This window comes from Acartia tonsa, chromosome 1, assembly GCF_053477335.1.
Source record: "Acartia tonsa isolate MP-2025a chromosome 1, ASM5347733v1, whole genome shotgun sequence".
NCBI classification, from domain to species: domain Eukaryota; kingdom Metazoa; phylum Arthropoda; class Copepoda; order Calanoida; family Acartiidae; genus Acartia; species Acartia tonsa.
In genome coordinates this window covers 57,929,824-57,945,037 of record NC_137260.1, presented here as the reverse complement: position 1 = coordinate 57,945,037, position 15,214 = coordinate 57,929,824, and the positions used below count along the sequence as shown (strand labels likewise).

General features: G+C 33.6%; 1 protein-coding gene across 1 annotated transcript in view; it reads left to right on the top strand.

Moving 5' to 3' along the window:
• LOC145324747 (uncharacterized) overlaps positions 1-15,214 on the top strand; it is a 97,118-nt gene that overhangs the window by 34,920 nt on the left and 46,984 nt on the right. The window contains exons 9-12 of the mRNA XM_080167357.1: positions 917-1,058; positions 7,787-7,956; positions 8,810-8,910; positions 13,030-13,078. Of these exons, the coding sequence (XP_080023483.1) occupies positions 917-1,058; positions 7,787-7,956; positions 8,810-8,910; positions 13,030-13,078 (462 nt within the window). The remainder of the gene's footprint in view (positions 1-916; positions 1,059-7,786; positions 7,957-8,809; positions 8,911-13,029; positions 13,079-15,214) is intronic.

Below are 15,214 nucleotides of genomic sequence, written 5' to 3'. Positions count from 1 at the left end.
TCCCAACCAAACTTTCAAATTATTACAAATTCTTGAGAAAACTTGTTTTATGCTCGCAGATTGATTTTCATCTTTCTCAGAGTCAGAGCCTCCCACATATAATCATATTTCTTGTAGAAAATATAATTAAGTATGTGCATACAATTACATTTTTACGCTAGAAGGATTATTGTTGAAATTATCGGATATTTTAAAATTTAAAAGTAAGTAGTCTAATTTTTTTTTAAAAACCAAAAAAGATTTTACATCGCGCGGATAAATGTTCTTTCTTTACCACATTGCACACAGACAAGCACTATCTATAATACAAAGCAGAATGATGTTTGTCTGTCTGTTTGTTTTTTTGTTTGTAACAAAGGATCTCGCTAACCTCTGCACCGATCGGGTTCTTCTTAACTGAGTAGCTTCTCACAGGTTCCGGGAAGGTTTATAACTATTTTGGGGGAGGATACCACCCCCCTACCCCACCCTCCCCCCCCCCCAAAAAAAAAATTTACTTATAAAAAAATCTTAATTGAAAAAATGGGTTTATAATTCAACTCCCCCGTCCTCAAGTGCCCCTAGTGGCCTCTAAGGGGCGAAGCCGCCAGTTCTTTATAAAGATCATTTTACACTGATGGAAAATAAGACGGAAAATTATTTTCTTATTGCTGATAAATGTTTATTGGCTGTTCCACTATAACCGAAAGTGGACTACAAATTTAATTTTGTAAGAAAAAAAGGCATATTTTCTAATTTGATTCATGTTAATTTTCTATTAGGAGAGCTTTATATGGATTGGACTTCGCAAGGATAGAGCCTCCTTGGTACTAAAAACATTTACTTTTAACTTGAAAACAAGAATAAGGAGTTGAGGGTGTTATCAGTGATTTATTTGTTGATTTGAGGATTAAAACCAAATCATGTAATTGTTTAGACGAAGACAGTTGGGGGTACAGAGAAACCAAGTCCTGTTGATCAGTTAGCCATAGCAACAACTTCAACCACAGCCAACAGCACCACAACTCTCATGGAAAAACCTGCACTCAGACCAACTTATTCATTGAAAACTGTTCTAGGTGAGTCAGGAGGGATAGGTCAATGGTAGACAAATTAATTCACGTAATGTTTTTTTTCCTTTTCACAAAAAGTTCCATCCCTTCTTTGAAGTGGATTTACATCTGGGGGGGAGGTTAAAAGCCTAAATTTCGCTCAGAAAATTTACAAATCACGAGCCATTGGTTCTTTTTTCAGACAAAAATAACTGTATTGTTTGAAATACTAGCTTTATTCATACAAAAAAACTACCAATGTTTCAATTTCTATCTTTTACTGACGGATGCAGACCTTATTGATTCAGCAGCTATGCCAATTAAAACTGAAAAAAAGTATAAAGTATATTTGAAAATTAGAATTAAACTTGAGCAGGAAATTTCAAATGAGAAATATGTCAAGAGTAACACAATGATACAAAGTTACAGGTTACAAGTGAGTATGGTTGAGCCAGATACCCGGTTTGGTCGGATATCCGGCCATTTTCAATATCCGGTCGGATACCGGATATTGAAAATATTCGGATTTCCGAAAAAAACCGGCCGTATATCCCGTAATTTGCCGGATATCGAATGTTTAAGATATCCGGCCGGATATCCGGCATTAGACATAAGCCGGATATCCGGTATTCGGCCAAAAAAGTATCCAGCCCAACTATGAGCAAATACAATTGCGAATATTGCATGTGTCGAGTTAAGGCAACCTAGGACGCCCAAGCTTTTTTTGTGTGTGTGGGGGGGGGGGGATTGTTTCTACTACCAATAAAAACATTGATAATGTAAAATGTAAGGGTAAAATCGCAGTTTGAAATGAATGGACTACTTTTATTATGAAGTTGCTGCGATTTCATGTTTGTACCTTATAGTTATCGAAATTCTCATGTATTGTTCTTTTAAATAACAATCAAAGAGATCTGATGTAAAGAACGTACAAATAAAATTTAGAAAAACTTACGGTATTTGAATCCGATTAGATCCGGTTTTCAGATAGACTGAAAAATCAAGTTTAGCATCTAATAACAAAATAAGAATTGTAAAATAATCCAGAATAACAAATTCAGGTTTAAATCTCATATTTGTTTTCATTCAAAATTCCTAGGAAAACTGTCTATAATTCAATGCGATAAGCAACAATTGTTTTACTACAATAAAGACTAATTACATGACGAAAAAAATTAACTTATGTAGAAACAGACACAAAAATAAATGAAAAGAAATAAAGGGGTAAAGTAAATGAAAAGATTCTTGATATATCATATAGCTGTCATCTGCAACAGTTTCCAATAACACGGAAAGTACACACATACGCAGGGATCTATAGGGCTTAAGACAATGGCTGAGAAATTAATGTACATCCCTAATAATGATACACAAAATTACCCCTTCTGTACATTATGATTATTGGTTGAAATATTTGAACACTCAACTTAATAATGCAACCATTTAAAATTAATTGGAGTCTTAAAATTGTTAATCCAACGAATAAGAAAACGTTATTATATAATTCGAGGGACTAGTGTAATAAACACCCCATTGTCCTATCTCTCTCTGGATAGGAGTACACATAAGCTTAAATATTTTTTCTTTTTCGTAAAAGGGTGTTTTGTGTCAAAGTGGTAAAGTAAATTTGTTGTAGTAGTAAGCTGTAAGTTTGATTGTCTGTATGAAATTTGGCGTATTTTAATCTGTTTTTCCATCTAATTAGTTAATGTTTTGTGACAAATTCTTTAAAAATTTAATTTTAGGCCGTTCTAATGTTTTAATTATTATGCTTAATAAATTTTGAGGGAGATGGTCTTTATTATGGTCTTTTATGTACCATGTCCCTGTCTTCAAATACAAAATAGGTCTGGCTCTGAATCAATGTTATTAACAGCAAATGTTTGGTTGTTGTATATATTCATTCATTTAGTATGTATTATCTGGGTGCGTAGCAATTCTACAAATGACTGCTTCCATCACTCTTTCTTTCACTTTTTCTTTTCAATCGTGAATCGTGTTTTTAAGTTTTGATAAGATATTTGGATATTTGATAGCGTATTTGGTATTGACTTAAACTTTATACACCTTTCCGTCTTTTACTTATCCATTTTCCCACTTACCTTTTAACTTGTAAAAGATGTATTTCAGTGTTTTGTACTTTTTATACAGTTTCACTAGTCGATGCACCCATAGCATTTATGAGAGGGATGGCAGTAAAATAGCATAATAATGTACTAAGACATAAATTTTAAAATAAAATAGCCTAAATCCATTTGAAAACCTTTTTAAAGCTTTTCTAAAATTGAAATTGAAAACTGAATATGGTAGGACATATTATATTCACCGCTAGCCACTAAGGGAGGACGGGGTCAAGTGTGAGGTAAAATAATAGACTAAAACCTCCATTGGATATTTATTAAGCTTTTCTAGATCTTTAGCTTCAGACAAAATAAACCTAGCTTTACGTAATAGAATGATTTAAAAATACTTGCTCCTCTTGCCCTGAAATTTTACTATCTTTTGAAAAGATCAGCTTTGAAGAACAAAGAAAAGCTTTCTCGTTTATTTATATTGGCTCTGCACTGCACACACAAAGTTGGAATCAACTGCAGTTTACGACAAATGTTGCTTGTATCGAACCCTTATTTTAAAAAATAAGATCTTAATAGAGTGATGGCTAAACAGCGGCTGGACGATTATTGTTAGTTCTGAACATTGTTTTAAGTAGAATAAAGACCCCCTCCTTATTCTATAGTCCCTTTCGTGGAAACGCCTCTTCAGGGTCTTTTCACAGAAAGTTTTGATAGGTTATTTTAGGTAAGGTTAATTATGTTAGGTGGTTGGTTACCCTGCAGGTTTAGGCAGTTGGTTCCGCAGGGTTAGAGCCCCCCGCAGGGGCTAGGAATAGGAGAAAAGCTACTGTGAAAATACGACGAAACGCCCCTTAAGAGGCTTGTCACAAAAGAAACTATATCTTAAGAAGATCTACAAATAATGCACAGTTATCTCATAAAGCCAAGTAAAGTGCGAAAAAGACCTATTTTGCTCGTTTTCTCTAGCCAAGCATTCTCTGTATATAAGGCCTTTGTTATTTAAGATACATTATTAACATTCTTCAAATGTTTGCCAGTTTTAATTTTTTCCTGCTAAATTTAACCATGTACTGAAATAGATCCCTAAATTGTTTTAATATGCTTAAATCAGAAACGGGAAATTGTGCAATATTTTGCAAATAGGAATACAAGCAGGGAAGCAGGAATAGGCTGTTCAAATATTTTATTTTTAGTACTAGCGGCTACGCCCCTAGAGGCCTCTAGGGGCACTTGAGGAGAGAGTCGAATTTAATAATTAAACTTCTTATTTTAGATTTTAAAAGAAAAAGTAAAAAAAAATTATTTTTAATTTTAATTTTAGTTAAAAAAATTAAAATTTTTTTTGGGGGGGTAGGGGGTGTCCCACCCCCCAAGAAAATAATTATAAACCTTCCCAGGACCTATGAGAAGCTACCCTGTTAAGGAAAATCCGATCGGTTCAGCGATTAGCGAGATCCTTCGGTTTAAAAATACTAACTCACAAACACACAGACAAACATCCTGTTAATTTATTAAAAGGATATTATTTTTCGCCGTTTTGTAACATTCGCCTTTTTTTGATTTTGCAGTTTTGTAACATTTGCCATTTTGTGATTTCGCTGTTTTGTAACATTCGCATTTTGAAAATCGCCGTTTTGTATCCACTCCATAAACATAGCCTTTGATTGTATTGCCTTTGTCTTGAAGTCTTTGAATATAAAGCAATAAGTTGAGCCTGTTTCAGAGCTAGGGTATTATACTATCATACTCTTAATATCGAGCGACGAAGCGAACTATTTTCGACGTCTTTAGTTATGACGCGGCTTTGGACTAGATATACTCAAATATGATAAACTCAGTTATAATTTACAAGAAAACAGAATTGGGGTAACTGGCAAAAAGATTATTTTTTCTTCCATTTACCCAGCCATTTATTCCTGCATTCAAGAGAAGTCGAGTTTAATTTATCTATTTAACCAGCGGAATGGTCTGAAATTTATTTAAATTTTGCAAATTTATCGTATTTGATTCGTTAACTATGCATTTGAATAGGATTATATAGCTTTATTGCTTTTAAATTCAAAGCTGCTATATAAATCGTACTAGCGGATTCGCCCCTAGCCTCTAGGGGCGTTGCCCTAAGAGGTAATTTTTAAAAATATGAACATTCTTTAAAAAAATTACGCGAGTCATTACATATTCTGTTAGCTACCTAGCTGAAAATATTGCAAATGGGTCGCCATTTTTCGCGAATAATTGGCAAATTCGCAAAAAATAAGCAAAACAAAATTTTAAATAAAATTGAATGGGGGGATTTTTTTTTTTTTTTTGGGGGGGGGGGTTGGGGGTCTCCCACCCCAAAGAAAATATGATAAAGCCACCACAGGACCAGTAGGTATATTCCCTGAAGAGTAGAATCCAATCGGTTCAGTGGTTATCGAGTTCTTAAGGGACAGACGGACGGACGGACAGACAGACAGACAGACATCATTCTACTTTGTACTGGAAATATTATATTGTATGGAATTTAGTGATCATTATTAGGGAGGGAGGGGACATTAGATAGTAAATTATACTGGTACCCAAAGTTTTTTTTAAAAATACTTTTTCTTATAAACTAGCGGCTTCGCCCCTAGCCTCTAGGGGCTTTGCCCCAAGAGGTTTGATCAACTTAATTTTTCGTATGTTAGATTTAAAAAGAAAAAGTAAAAAATTTTTTTTTTTTTTTGGGGGGGGGTATTTTCATTTTTTGGGGGGGTTGGGGGTGTCCCACCCCCCAAGAAAATAGCTTAAAACCATCACAGGACCAGTAGGTATATTCCCTGAAGAGTAGAGCCCAATTGGTTCAGTGGTTACTGAGATCTTAAGCTTCAGACGGACAGACGGACAGACATCGTTCTACTTTGTATTATAGACTAGCGGCTACGCCCCTAGAGGCCTCTAGTGGCACTTTAAATGTTTTGTTTGTTAAATTTAATTTTTTATGTACGATACCACCTTATTTGACGTTGAAGTCTCCCCTAAGGGGGGGATATTTTGTTTTTTGGGGGGTTAGGGGTGTCCCACCCCTCAAGAAAATATCTTAAAACCACCACAGGACCAGTAGGTATATTCCCTGAAGAGTAGAGCCCATTCGGTTCAGTGGTTACCGAGATCTTAAGCTTCAGACGGACAGACAGACGGACAGACAGACGGACAGACAGACATCGTTCTACTTTGTATTACAGATAAAATATTGGGGTAATTTTATTTAATACAAAGATTTAAGCCAGTAATTAAAATCCGCAGAGGGTAATTTAGTTTACCATAATTATAATATATATTAATTTTGTCTTATCCCTTAAGACCCCTGCATATTACAGATGTGGTGATATAAATGTACTATTTTGTCGCCTAGATGACCACAATCACTTGATCATTGTTATTTGTTCATATAATGATAGCACCATTCTTTTAACAGTACTGCTTCCATGTAAAAGCCTATCGAGCACTGAGATCTTAACGGATAAGCAAAAACTGTTTTATAGAAGCGTAGCAACTCTGTCATCGGTATCAGAATGTCCGTATGTCAATTAAAACATTTTAATTTTTAACCTTTTTTGAAAAAATTATATAATTATCCTATTTATCTGATTTTTGGATTACTGATTCCTACTACAACAAGGTAAAATGTTATATGCGAAGCATCTATATGATTAAGTCCTAATAATGTAAATATGCCCTTTAATTGTATTCGAAATTAATCAGTTATGCAACAAATTTACTTACAATTTTGTTTCGACATATTTTGATCATTAAGTTCTGACACTCTACAAGTTTTAATGTTCGTTTGTCCTACCATTTCATAGATCCGCTGTTATGGATGTTATTACCCTTGTTATAATAGAATAGTACAGGATGGTAGGATATGATACTAACCCCTATCAGAATGAAAACTAAAAGGCTACAAAGTTTGCCAATTAAATTGCAAAAGTTTTTGCTATTTTAGACTTGGCTAGGAAATTTAATCCATAACAAAAACCTGAGCTAATATCTCATTAATGCTTTTATATCGCATCATTTAAAGCAGTATTGAAATATTTCAGGATTTAGGCATTTAGTTTTAATATTGTTAAAAAATACAACAAAATCACATTTTTTACAACGATTCTATGACAAACACAGGCATGACAAACGTCAGAGTGAATACTTTTCTTAACCTAACCTATTTTAAACCACCTTATACGTTTTTAAAATGCCTAATCCCTGAGGGGGTCTTATTTCTATTTTCTTATCTTAACCTAACCTGTATAAAATTACTTTATTAACTTCATATTTTAAACATACCGACGTTTGTCACTCCTGCGTTTGTCCTGGAACCTTTGTTGTTTATATTATTTTTAACTACTTCCCGCGGATATTAAAATGAAAAATTTTAGGAAGGCTTGAACTAACAAAACTGGGTTTAATTCTATGATTTTTAGTTTGTTATTTCAACTTGTGGAAAATTGTCTGAAATATTATGCTGTACATGATTTTTCAGTATGAATGATAACCAATTCTAATACAGCGGATATCAATCGTTTTCTTGCACTATTCTGGAACTTAAAAAGTTATTATCCTTTATTTTTGAAAATCACCTAGGTTTTCCAATGTTTAGACTTTAAAAGAGTAGATATGTAAAGTTATTTCTACTTCATAACACATATTTTTACTTTTCAGAGGTGGACGACATGTCCCGGTGTATCGACAGAATATCCAAAGTTCTGGAAAGTTCTCCTCCCGGGGGGTGTGACTCCGCCCCCAACCAACCTTCCCTTGACAAATGTACCTCAACAAAAGAATGTACAAGTAAAGAAGACGAAGATCTAAATGCCATTTCCTTGCCTCAGGTATAGAGTTGTCCAATGATAGCATACATTGTAATTGACCAATGGTAAAATTTATACTCGCCTCTCATTGGTTTTTTATGACGTCATTTTTTTGGTGCCATTTGGTCTCTAGGTTTAGAAATTGTATATTAAATAAATTCTATTTTTCCTTGCCATTTTTAAATAAAGACAAACAAGAATAAGTATGTCTTTTAGCTGTAAAGCTTGTATAAAAAAAATTGGATCATTAGAAGAAAACGAAGTAGTGGGTTTCGTCGTATATTCACAGTAGCTTTTAATAGGTTATTTAAGGTTAGGTTAGATAAATGCTAATAAAAATGGGCAATCAATGTAGATATGCCTAGTTGGAAAATAAGCCCCTCTATGCCGCAGCCAACATTTCTAAATCCCCTTGGGCCACCAACAACCCTTTCTCACCCGCAGCTACACTCAGTCGAAACTGCAACTTTGCGGTCAGTTGCCCTTACATCCGTGCGGCTGGCGATACATCCTATACAGGAACACAAAAAAAACTTAAATAACCGGGCCGGTGTATTCCCTTTCGTGGCAACGCCTCCTAAGGGGTGTTTCGTCGTATTTTCAAAGTAGCTTTTGACAGGTTATTTTAGGGTAGGTTAAGTTAGTTTAGATGATTGTCCCAAAGGGTTAGGTAATTGGCTCCGCAGTGTCAGAGCCCCCCGCAGTGGCTAGAAATAGGGAAAAGCTACTGTGAAAAAACGAAGAAACGCCTCTTAAGAGGCATTGCCACATAAAGGGCTATACCCAAATAACCGTATAAAAGGAGAACTAAGGTGCGGGGGTTCAGGGTCAACTTGTGGAGAAAAAAGCAATTATGCCGTGTATTCATTTGTAGGGGAATGGAAAGCTGGCAAATTTTCGAAGTCTGGTTCAGCATCCTTTGTTCAAAAGTTTGATAAAAATTCACAACACTATCCAGCTAGTTCAATGCTTCAGGTAAACTTTAATTTAAATTAAAGTGATCATTGCAATTACAAAAATAGTTGAGTGTTTGTCTGTATTTTATTGGTTGATATTGGTCTTAACTAATTTAAAAGTGAACAGGTTCATAAAGAATGATTACGTCAAACCCCAATGATGGTACACATAATGGCCCCTTTAGTAATTATTACTATGCACGATGATTCCTGTAGTAGTTAGGTACAATTTAAAAAGTGTAGGAACTCTATAATCGTTACCAGAATTTCCGTACGTCCATTTTAAACATGTTTGTTTTTAACTTTTTTAACAACACATTTTTTTGTGATATAATAATCCGATTGTTATGATTTTTGGAGTACTGATTTCTAATACAACAAGGTACAATACTTTAAGCGAAGAATCTCTATAATAAAGTCCTAATAACGTAAGTGTGTCCTTATAGTATTCTGTATTTACATATGTAGTTTTGCAACAAATTTATAAACTTACTATTTTGTTTATACTTTTGCAAGAATAATCTGCTTATTCAGTTCTGACACTCTACAAGTGTTAATGTTCGTTTCAAAGCTTCGCTTTTAAGGATGTTGTCATCCTTGTTAACATAGTAAAGGTTTTCAGGCTATTTGGGTATTTGATACAACAATATTTAATAACTAAAGAAATATAAATTGTACAAAAAAATATTTTCCTATAACATATATTAATGGGAAAAGTCATTAAATCATCTAATTAAAGTATTTAAATTCACATATCTTATTTTTAAAAGACAAACATTCCTAAACTAAATTTAAATTAAATATAAATGTAAAAAATTAATGTTATTTTAGCATTTATATCTGGCAGAATTAACATTTTGATTAGATAAGAGGTTAGCTAGAAATTTGCTAGTTCAATAATATATCAGGAAGGAAGGGGATATCAGGCTGTTTATTACACTAGTCCCCAAAGTTTTATAGTAACGTTTTCTAGTCGTTGGCTCAATATGTTTGAGAACTCTTATTGAATTTTGATTGGTTGGTTTATTAAGTTTAGTGTCAATACATTTCAACCACTAATTGTAATTTACAAAAGAGGAAACTTTTGTGAATCATAATTAGGGATTTACATTAATTCATCGGCCATTGTCTTATCCCTTTAGATCCCTGAATATATATACTAGTATGCCAATTCTAAATTTCTCTGCAATAATAAATATTCATATCGTTTGAGGAACAGGTATAGGTAAATGGGAAATAAATTTATTTGCCCTAAAAATTGTCAGGTAAAATCCTGTTTATATGCAGCCAAGTTCTCATATTGACAACGATTTCTCTTGGGGTTAAGGTAATTTTTAAATTGACACCCTTAGCTTTTTTTTATATGGTACTTTTACTCATAGTACCTTGTTTAACACTGACCCCCCTCCCTTATTTTATAAGTTAATTGAAAAAAAAGGAAGGGGGGGAGTGTAATTTTTTCATGTAAGTTAAGGAAAGGTAAGATTATATTTGTTCCTCGGGGTTCATGCAAATTACAAAATAACTATTCTTATTTTCAATGTATTTTATTAAAAGGGGGAAGGGGGTTATCAGTGCTCAACATGCACTTTGTGTGAAATCACCATCCTAATACTAAAGTAACAGGATGTGTGTGTGTCTGTGTGTTTGTTTGTACCGAAGGATCTCGCTAACCGCTGAACCGATCGGGTTCTCCCTAACAGGGTAGCTTTTCAAAGGTCCCGGGAAGGTTTATAACTATTTTCTTGGGGGGTGGGACACCCATAACCCCCCCAAAAAATGAAAAATCCCCTTCTCGAAAAAATTTTTAAAATTTTTTTTAACTTAAATTAAAAATTAGGGGGGGTACACCTCCCCCCCCCAAAAAAAATAAGAAATTGGGTTATTAAATTCCACTCTCTCCTCCTCAAGTGCCCCTAGAGGCCTCTAAGGGCGTAGCCGCTAGTATATACATATATTCCCTAAATCAAAGTTAGATTTATGTACAGAAATTTTACATCTACTTTAAATTAAGGTGGTCTTTAACTTTGAGCCTAAACAATATTCCTTACGCTTCTGGTTTAATTTTATTTTATTTTCCTATCCTTTAATCCATGTCATATTGTAAAGTTTAAAAGCTAGATGTAGATTGTACTATATGTACAAATATTACAAATTTAGATGGAATGCAGGGATCTAAAGGGATAAGACAATGACCGATAAATTAATGTACATCCCCAATATTAATACACAAAATCACCCGTTCTGTAAATTTCAATTAGTGGTTGAAACGTTTGGACACTTAACTTGATAAACCTACCAATCAAAATCAATTAAAAGGACAAAAAACCTGTTAAGCCAACGAATAAGAAAACTTTGGTATAAAATTTTGGGGACTAGTGTAATAAACAGCCCATTGCCCCTTTCTCTCTGGATAAAATGTACTTTATATCAAAGTTAAATACAATAAGATATGAAATAAGAGCATATTTAAGACAGTGTCAGAAAAAATGAGCCATGTGTCACAAAAGGGAGAGATGAGAGGAGAAGTAGGAAAGGAAACCCCTTGAAAAGAGATGGATTTATTGACGTCTTACGGCTCATTTTTTGGGACACTTTGTAGAGTCTCTCATAATCATATTAAAGTCTATTAAAAATATACTAGAAGCTTTAGGAGCCTCAGGACATATGAGAAGCTAAATTGTAAAGGAAAACCATATCAGTTCAGCGGTTAGCAAGATCCTTTGGTAAAGACAGACACACTCACAGAAATCCAGTTATATCTATATAAGGATAAGAGACATTTTCAGAGACTAATGAACAGCTGTCGAGCCCTAGTTTGCAGGGAACTGAAGGGATAAGACAATGGCCGATAAATTGATGTACATCCCAATTGATGATACACAAAAACACCCATTCTGTAGATTTCAATTAATGGTTGAAACGTTTAGACACTTAACTTAACAAACCTGACGAAGCCCAATCTGTCCCACTTTTGAGCAAGACGATTCCCTTTTCTCCCTTCCCTTTTTCTTTTCCCTTTATATGACGTCATATAGTAATCGTCTTGCTCAAAAGTGGGACAGATTGGGCTTCGTCAACAAAACTACCAATCAAAATCCATCAAAAGTACAATAACTGGTTAAGCCAACGAATAAGAAAACGTTATTAAAAACCTTTGGTGACTACTGTAATAAACAGCATATTGTTTTCTCTGACTAGTTTTTTTCAAAACTAGCGGCTTCGCCCCTAGCCTCTAGGGGCTTTGCCCCAAGAGGTTTGATAAGACCAATATTTTGTAATTTAGATTTTTAAAAATAAATCTAAAAAAAAAAAAATTTTTTTTTTTTTTTGGGGGGGGGGATTTTTTTTAGGGGGGGGGTAGTCGACCCCACTATTATAATTTTAGTTTTAAAAAAAATTGGGGAGGGGGGGTATTTTTAATTTTTTGAGGGGGTTGGGGGTGTCCCACCCCCCAAGAAAATTGTTATAAACCTTTCCGGGACCTATGAGAAGCTACCCTGTAAAGGAGAACCTGATCGGTTTAGTGGTTAGCGAGATCCTTCGCTACAAACAAACAGACACACAGACAAACAAACAGACATACATCGTTCTACTTTGTATTATAGATAGTCCTGATGTATAATAACCTTGGCTTAAATTTCACAATAAATCAAAAGCGGATATGAAATAAATTTGAATCAAATATTAATTTTTGTAAATATGAAGATGTTATTAAGATTTATATTTTATATTTTGCAGCGATTCCTTATAACTACGGAAAGTTTATATGTTTGTTTGTGCTAAAAGAGATTTACACCGCGACAAACAAAATGTAATTATTCTTTTATAAGAGGTTGGCGAGATCCTTCTCTACAAACAAAAAAAGCTTACTACTTTATTAAATAAATTGAAAGAAGAGGTTCGACTTAACCTACCCGACCCCCTCCGTCAAGTGTTTCTAGAGGCGTCAAGCTGAAGTTAAGAATCACTCACACACACAATCACACACACACACACACACACACACACACACAATCACACACAGATAATTAAATATTATCTAAACTGTTCTTAAGATCTTAACAATTTAAACTTAGTACCTAATGTATTGCTTATTGCAATTATAACTTTTGGACAAAATTTTACTTGTTTTCAGATGTCCGCCGCCAGCTCTCTGTACGGATGTAAGAGATCTTGTTCAAGAGGTAAGAATTATTTATTTTTGGATCAGGTTCAATTTACTGCCAAACAAGGATGACAACATCCATAAAAGCGAAGCACTGAAACGGTAGGACAAACGGACATTGACACTTGTATAGTGTCAGAACTAAATAATCAGAATATAAGTGTATAAGAGTCGGAGCAAAATTGTAAGTAAATTTGTTGAAAAACTGCTTAATACAGGATAATGTTTATTGGACATACTGACATTTTTAAGATTATAGAGTTTCTTCGCTTATAATATTAAACTTTGTTGTCCCAGGAATCAAATTACCAAAAATCAGATAAATCGGATAACTAGATCACATGAAAATTTATTGCTAAAAAAGTAGAAAATTCAACATATTTAAAATGAACGTAATGGTAATGGTTATATAGTTGCTACGCTTTCTAAATCGTACCTAACCATAACACGCAAAGTTTGACATCAATAGGACAATTCTAACATGCCTATATTAGGGGAAAAAGTTATCCGTCTCGGACAGACGTACGGACAGACCGACCCTAATTATAGAAAAACTTCGCTTTAAAAAAACAACAACATAAAACAACAATTATATACAAGCTGCTCCATAATACAATATAGAATTTGCTAGCCGCTAAAGCTTAAATTGTACTTTTTCGTCTGATTTTATTTATGAAATAACTAGTTATGTATTTAAAACTTCTGGCTAAATCTATTCGACCTTCTGATTTCTTGGACTTTAATATCCTTGTAAGTATATAATTCATTTATTTAGATCAAATGAAAGGTCAAAATATTTTTCTTTCTTTTCTTTACCAAAAAATATTTCTAAAACGTTTAGAAATCTAAAAAAAACATTTTAAACAATTTTTAAGTTGAAAAAGACAATTTGCCATTTGCACAAAAAAATATTTAGTTTGAATAGTTCAATTATCTAATCTAAATCGTCTTATTTCTAAAACTTGTCTCTGGTCTTGGTGAGCTTTAATCTCACTTAAACAAATTTGAAATAAGTTTGTGGTAGTTAAAGTGGTTGTATATGATCCACTTTCGATTAAAAATAAACTACCTGCATTTTTTTCTTCGATGTTTTGGTGAATAGTTAAATATTTTACATGCAAGTATTTTCCATGTGTCCAACATGCCAAAAAAATGGAGTAAACTCACCTCCATTAAAAGTTGCACATAATTTCAAAAATGAAAATAATTACCACAGCAACATGTATGTAAACTGTCTTTGTCTTATTTCTTTAATAATTAAAACTCCTCGTTATTCTTTTGGTACTCCTGGTAACGCCTCTAGAGCCATCTACTGGCACTTAGAATGTTGTAATTTGGAAGTGTGAGATCAGCTTTTCTTAATCGTGTTTAATAATTCTTCTACAAAATATTTTATAAATTCCTAGTATTTTTGGCGATTTATCTTGTGAGGGTGAAGTTATCCTCCCCCAAAATAGTTATACACCTTCCTAGTACAAAAAAGAAGCTACATTGAAAAGGAGAACCATATCGGTTGAGCGGTTTGCGAAATCCTTCAGTACAGACAGACAGATTGAGATCTTGTTAGTTTATTATAAGGATTGCCTACTTTTGCAATCATGAAACAATAAGCGGAATTAAAGTCACACCTAAAAAAGCTTCATGAATCTGCGTGGTGGTGCATATTTTATTTAATTGAATTTACGTAAACGCCGAAAATGTATTCAACGTTTTGGAAGTTTTTTTTAGGAAAATTTTGTTTAATTAGTTTTAAGTAGGCTTTTGAAATTCAGGGATTTATTTTACAAAAAATAATTCGTACAATAAGAAATCTCGGGTACTTTCGTGGCAACGCCCCTTAAGGGGCGATTCTTCGTATTTTCAAAGTAGTTTTTCTTCTATTTCTAAACCTAAAATAACCTATTTAAAGCCATTTTAAAAATACGACGAATTGACCCTTAAGGGGCGTTGCCACGAAAAGGACTATTCCAGAGATATCTTAAACAACCCTTATTTTCAACTGTTAGAAGTGTCCTATCGATTTCAAACTTTCCATGACAATAGATAGCGTAGCGTAGCAACTCTAAAATAATTACCAGTAAGTCCATTGTCAATGTTAAACATTTTAATTTTTAGAATTTTCACATAAGAAATAATTGCTTGGTTTATGAAACTT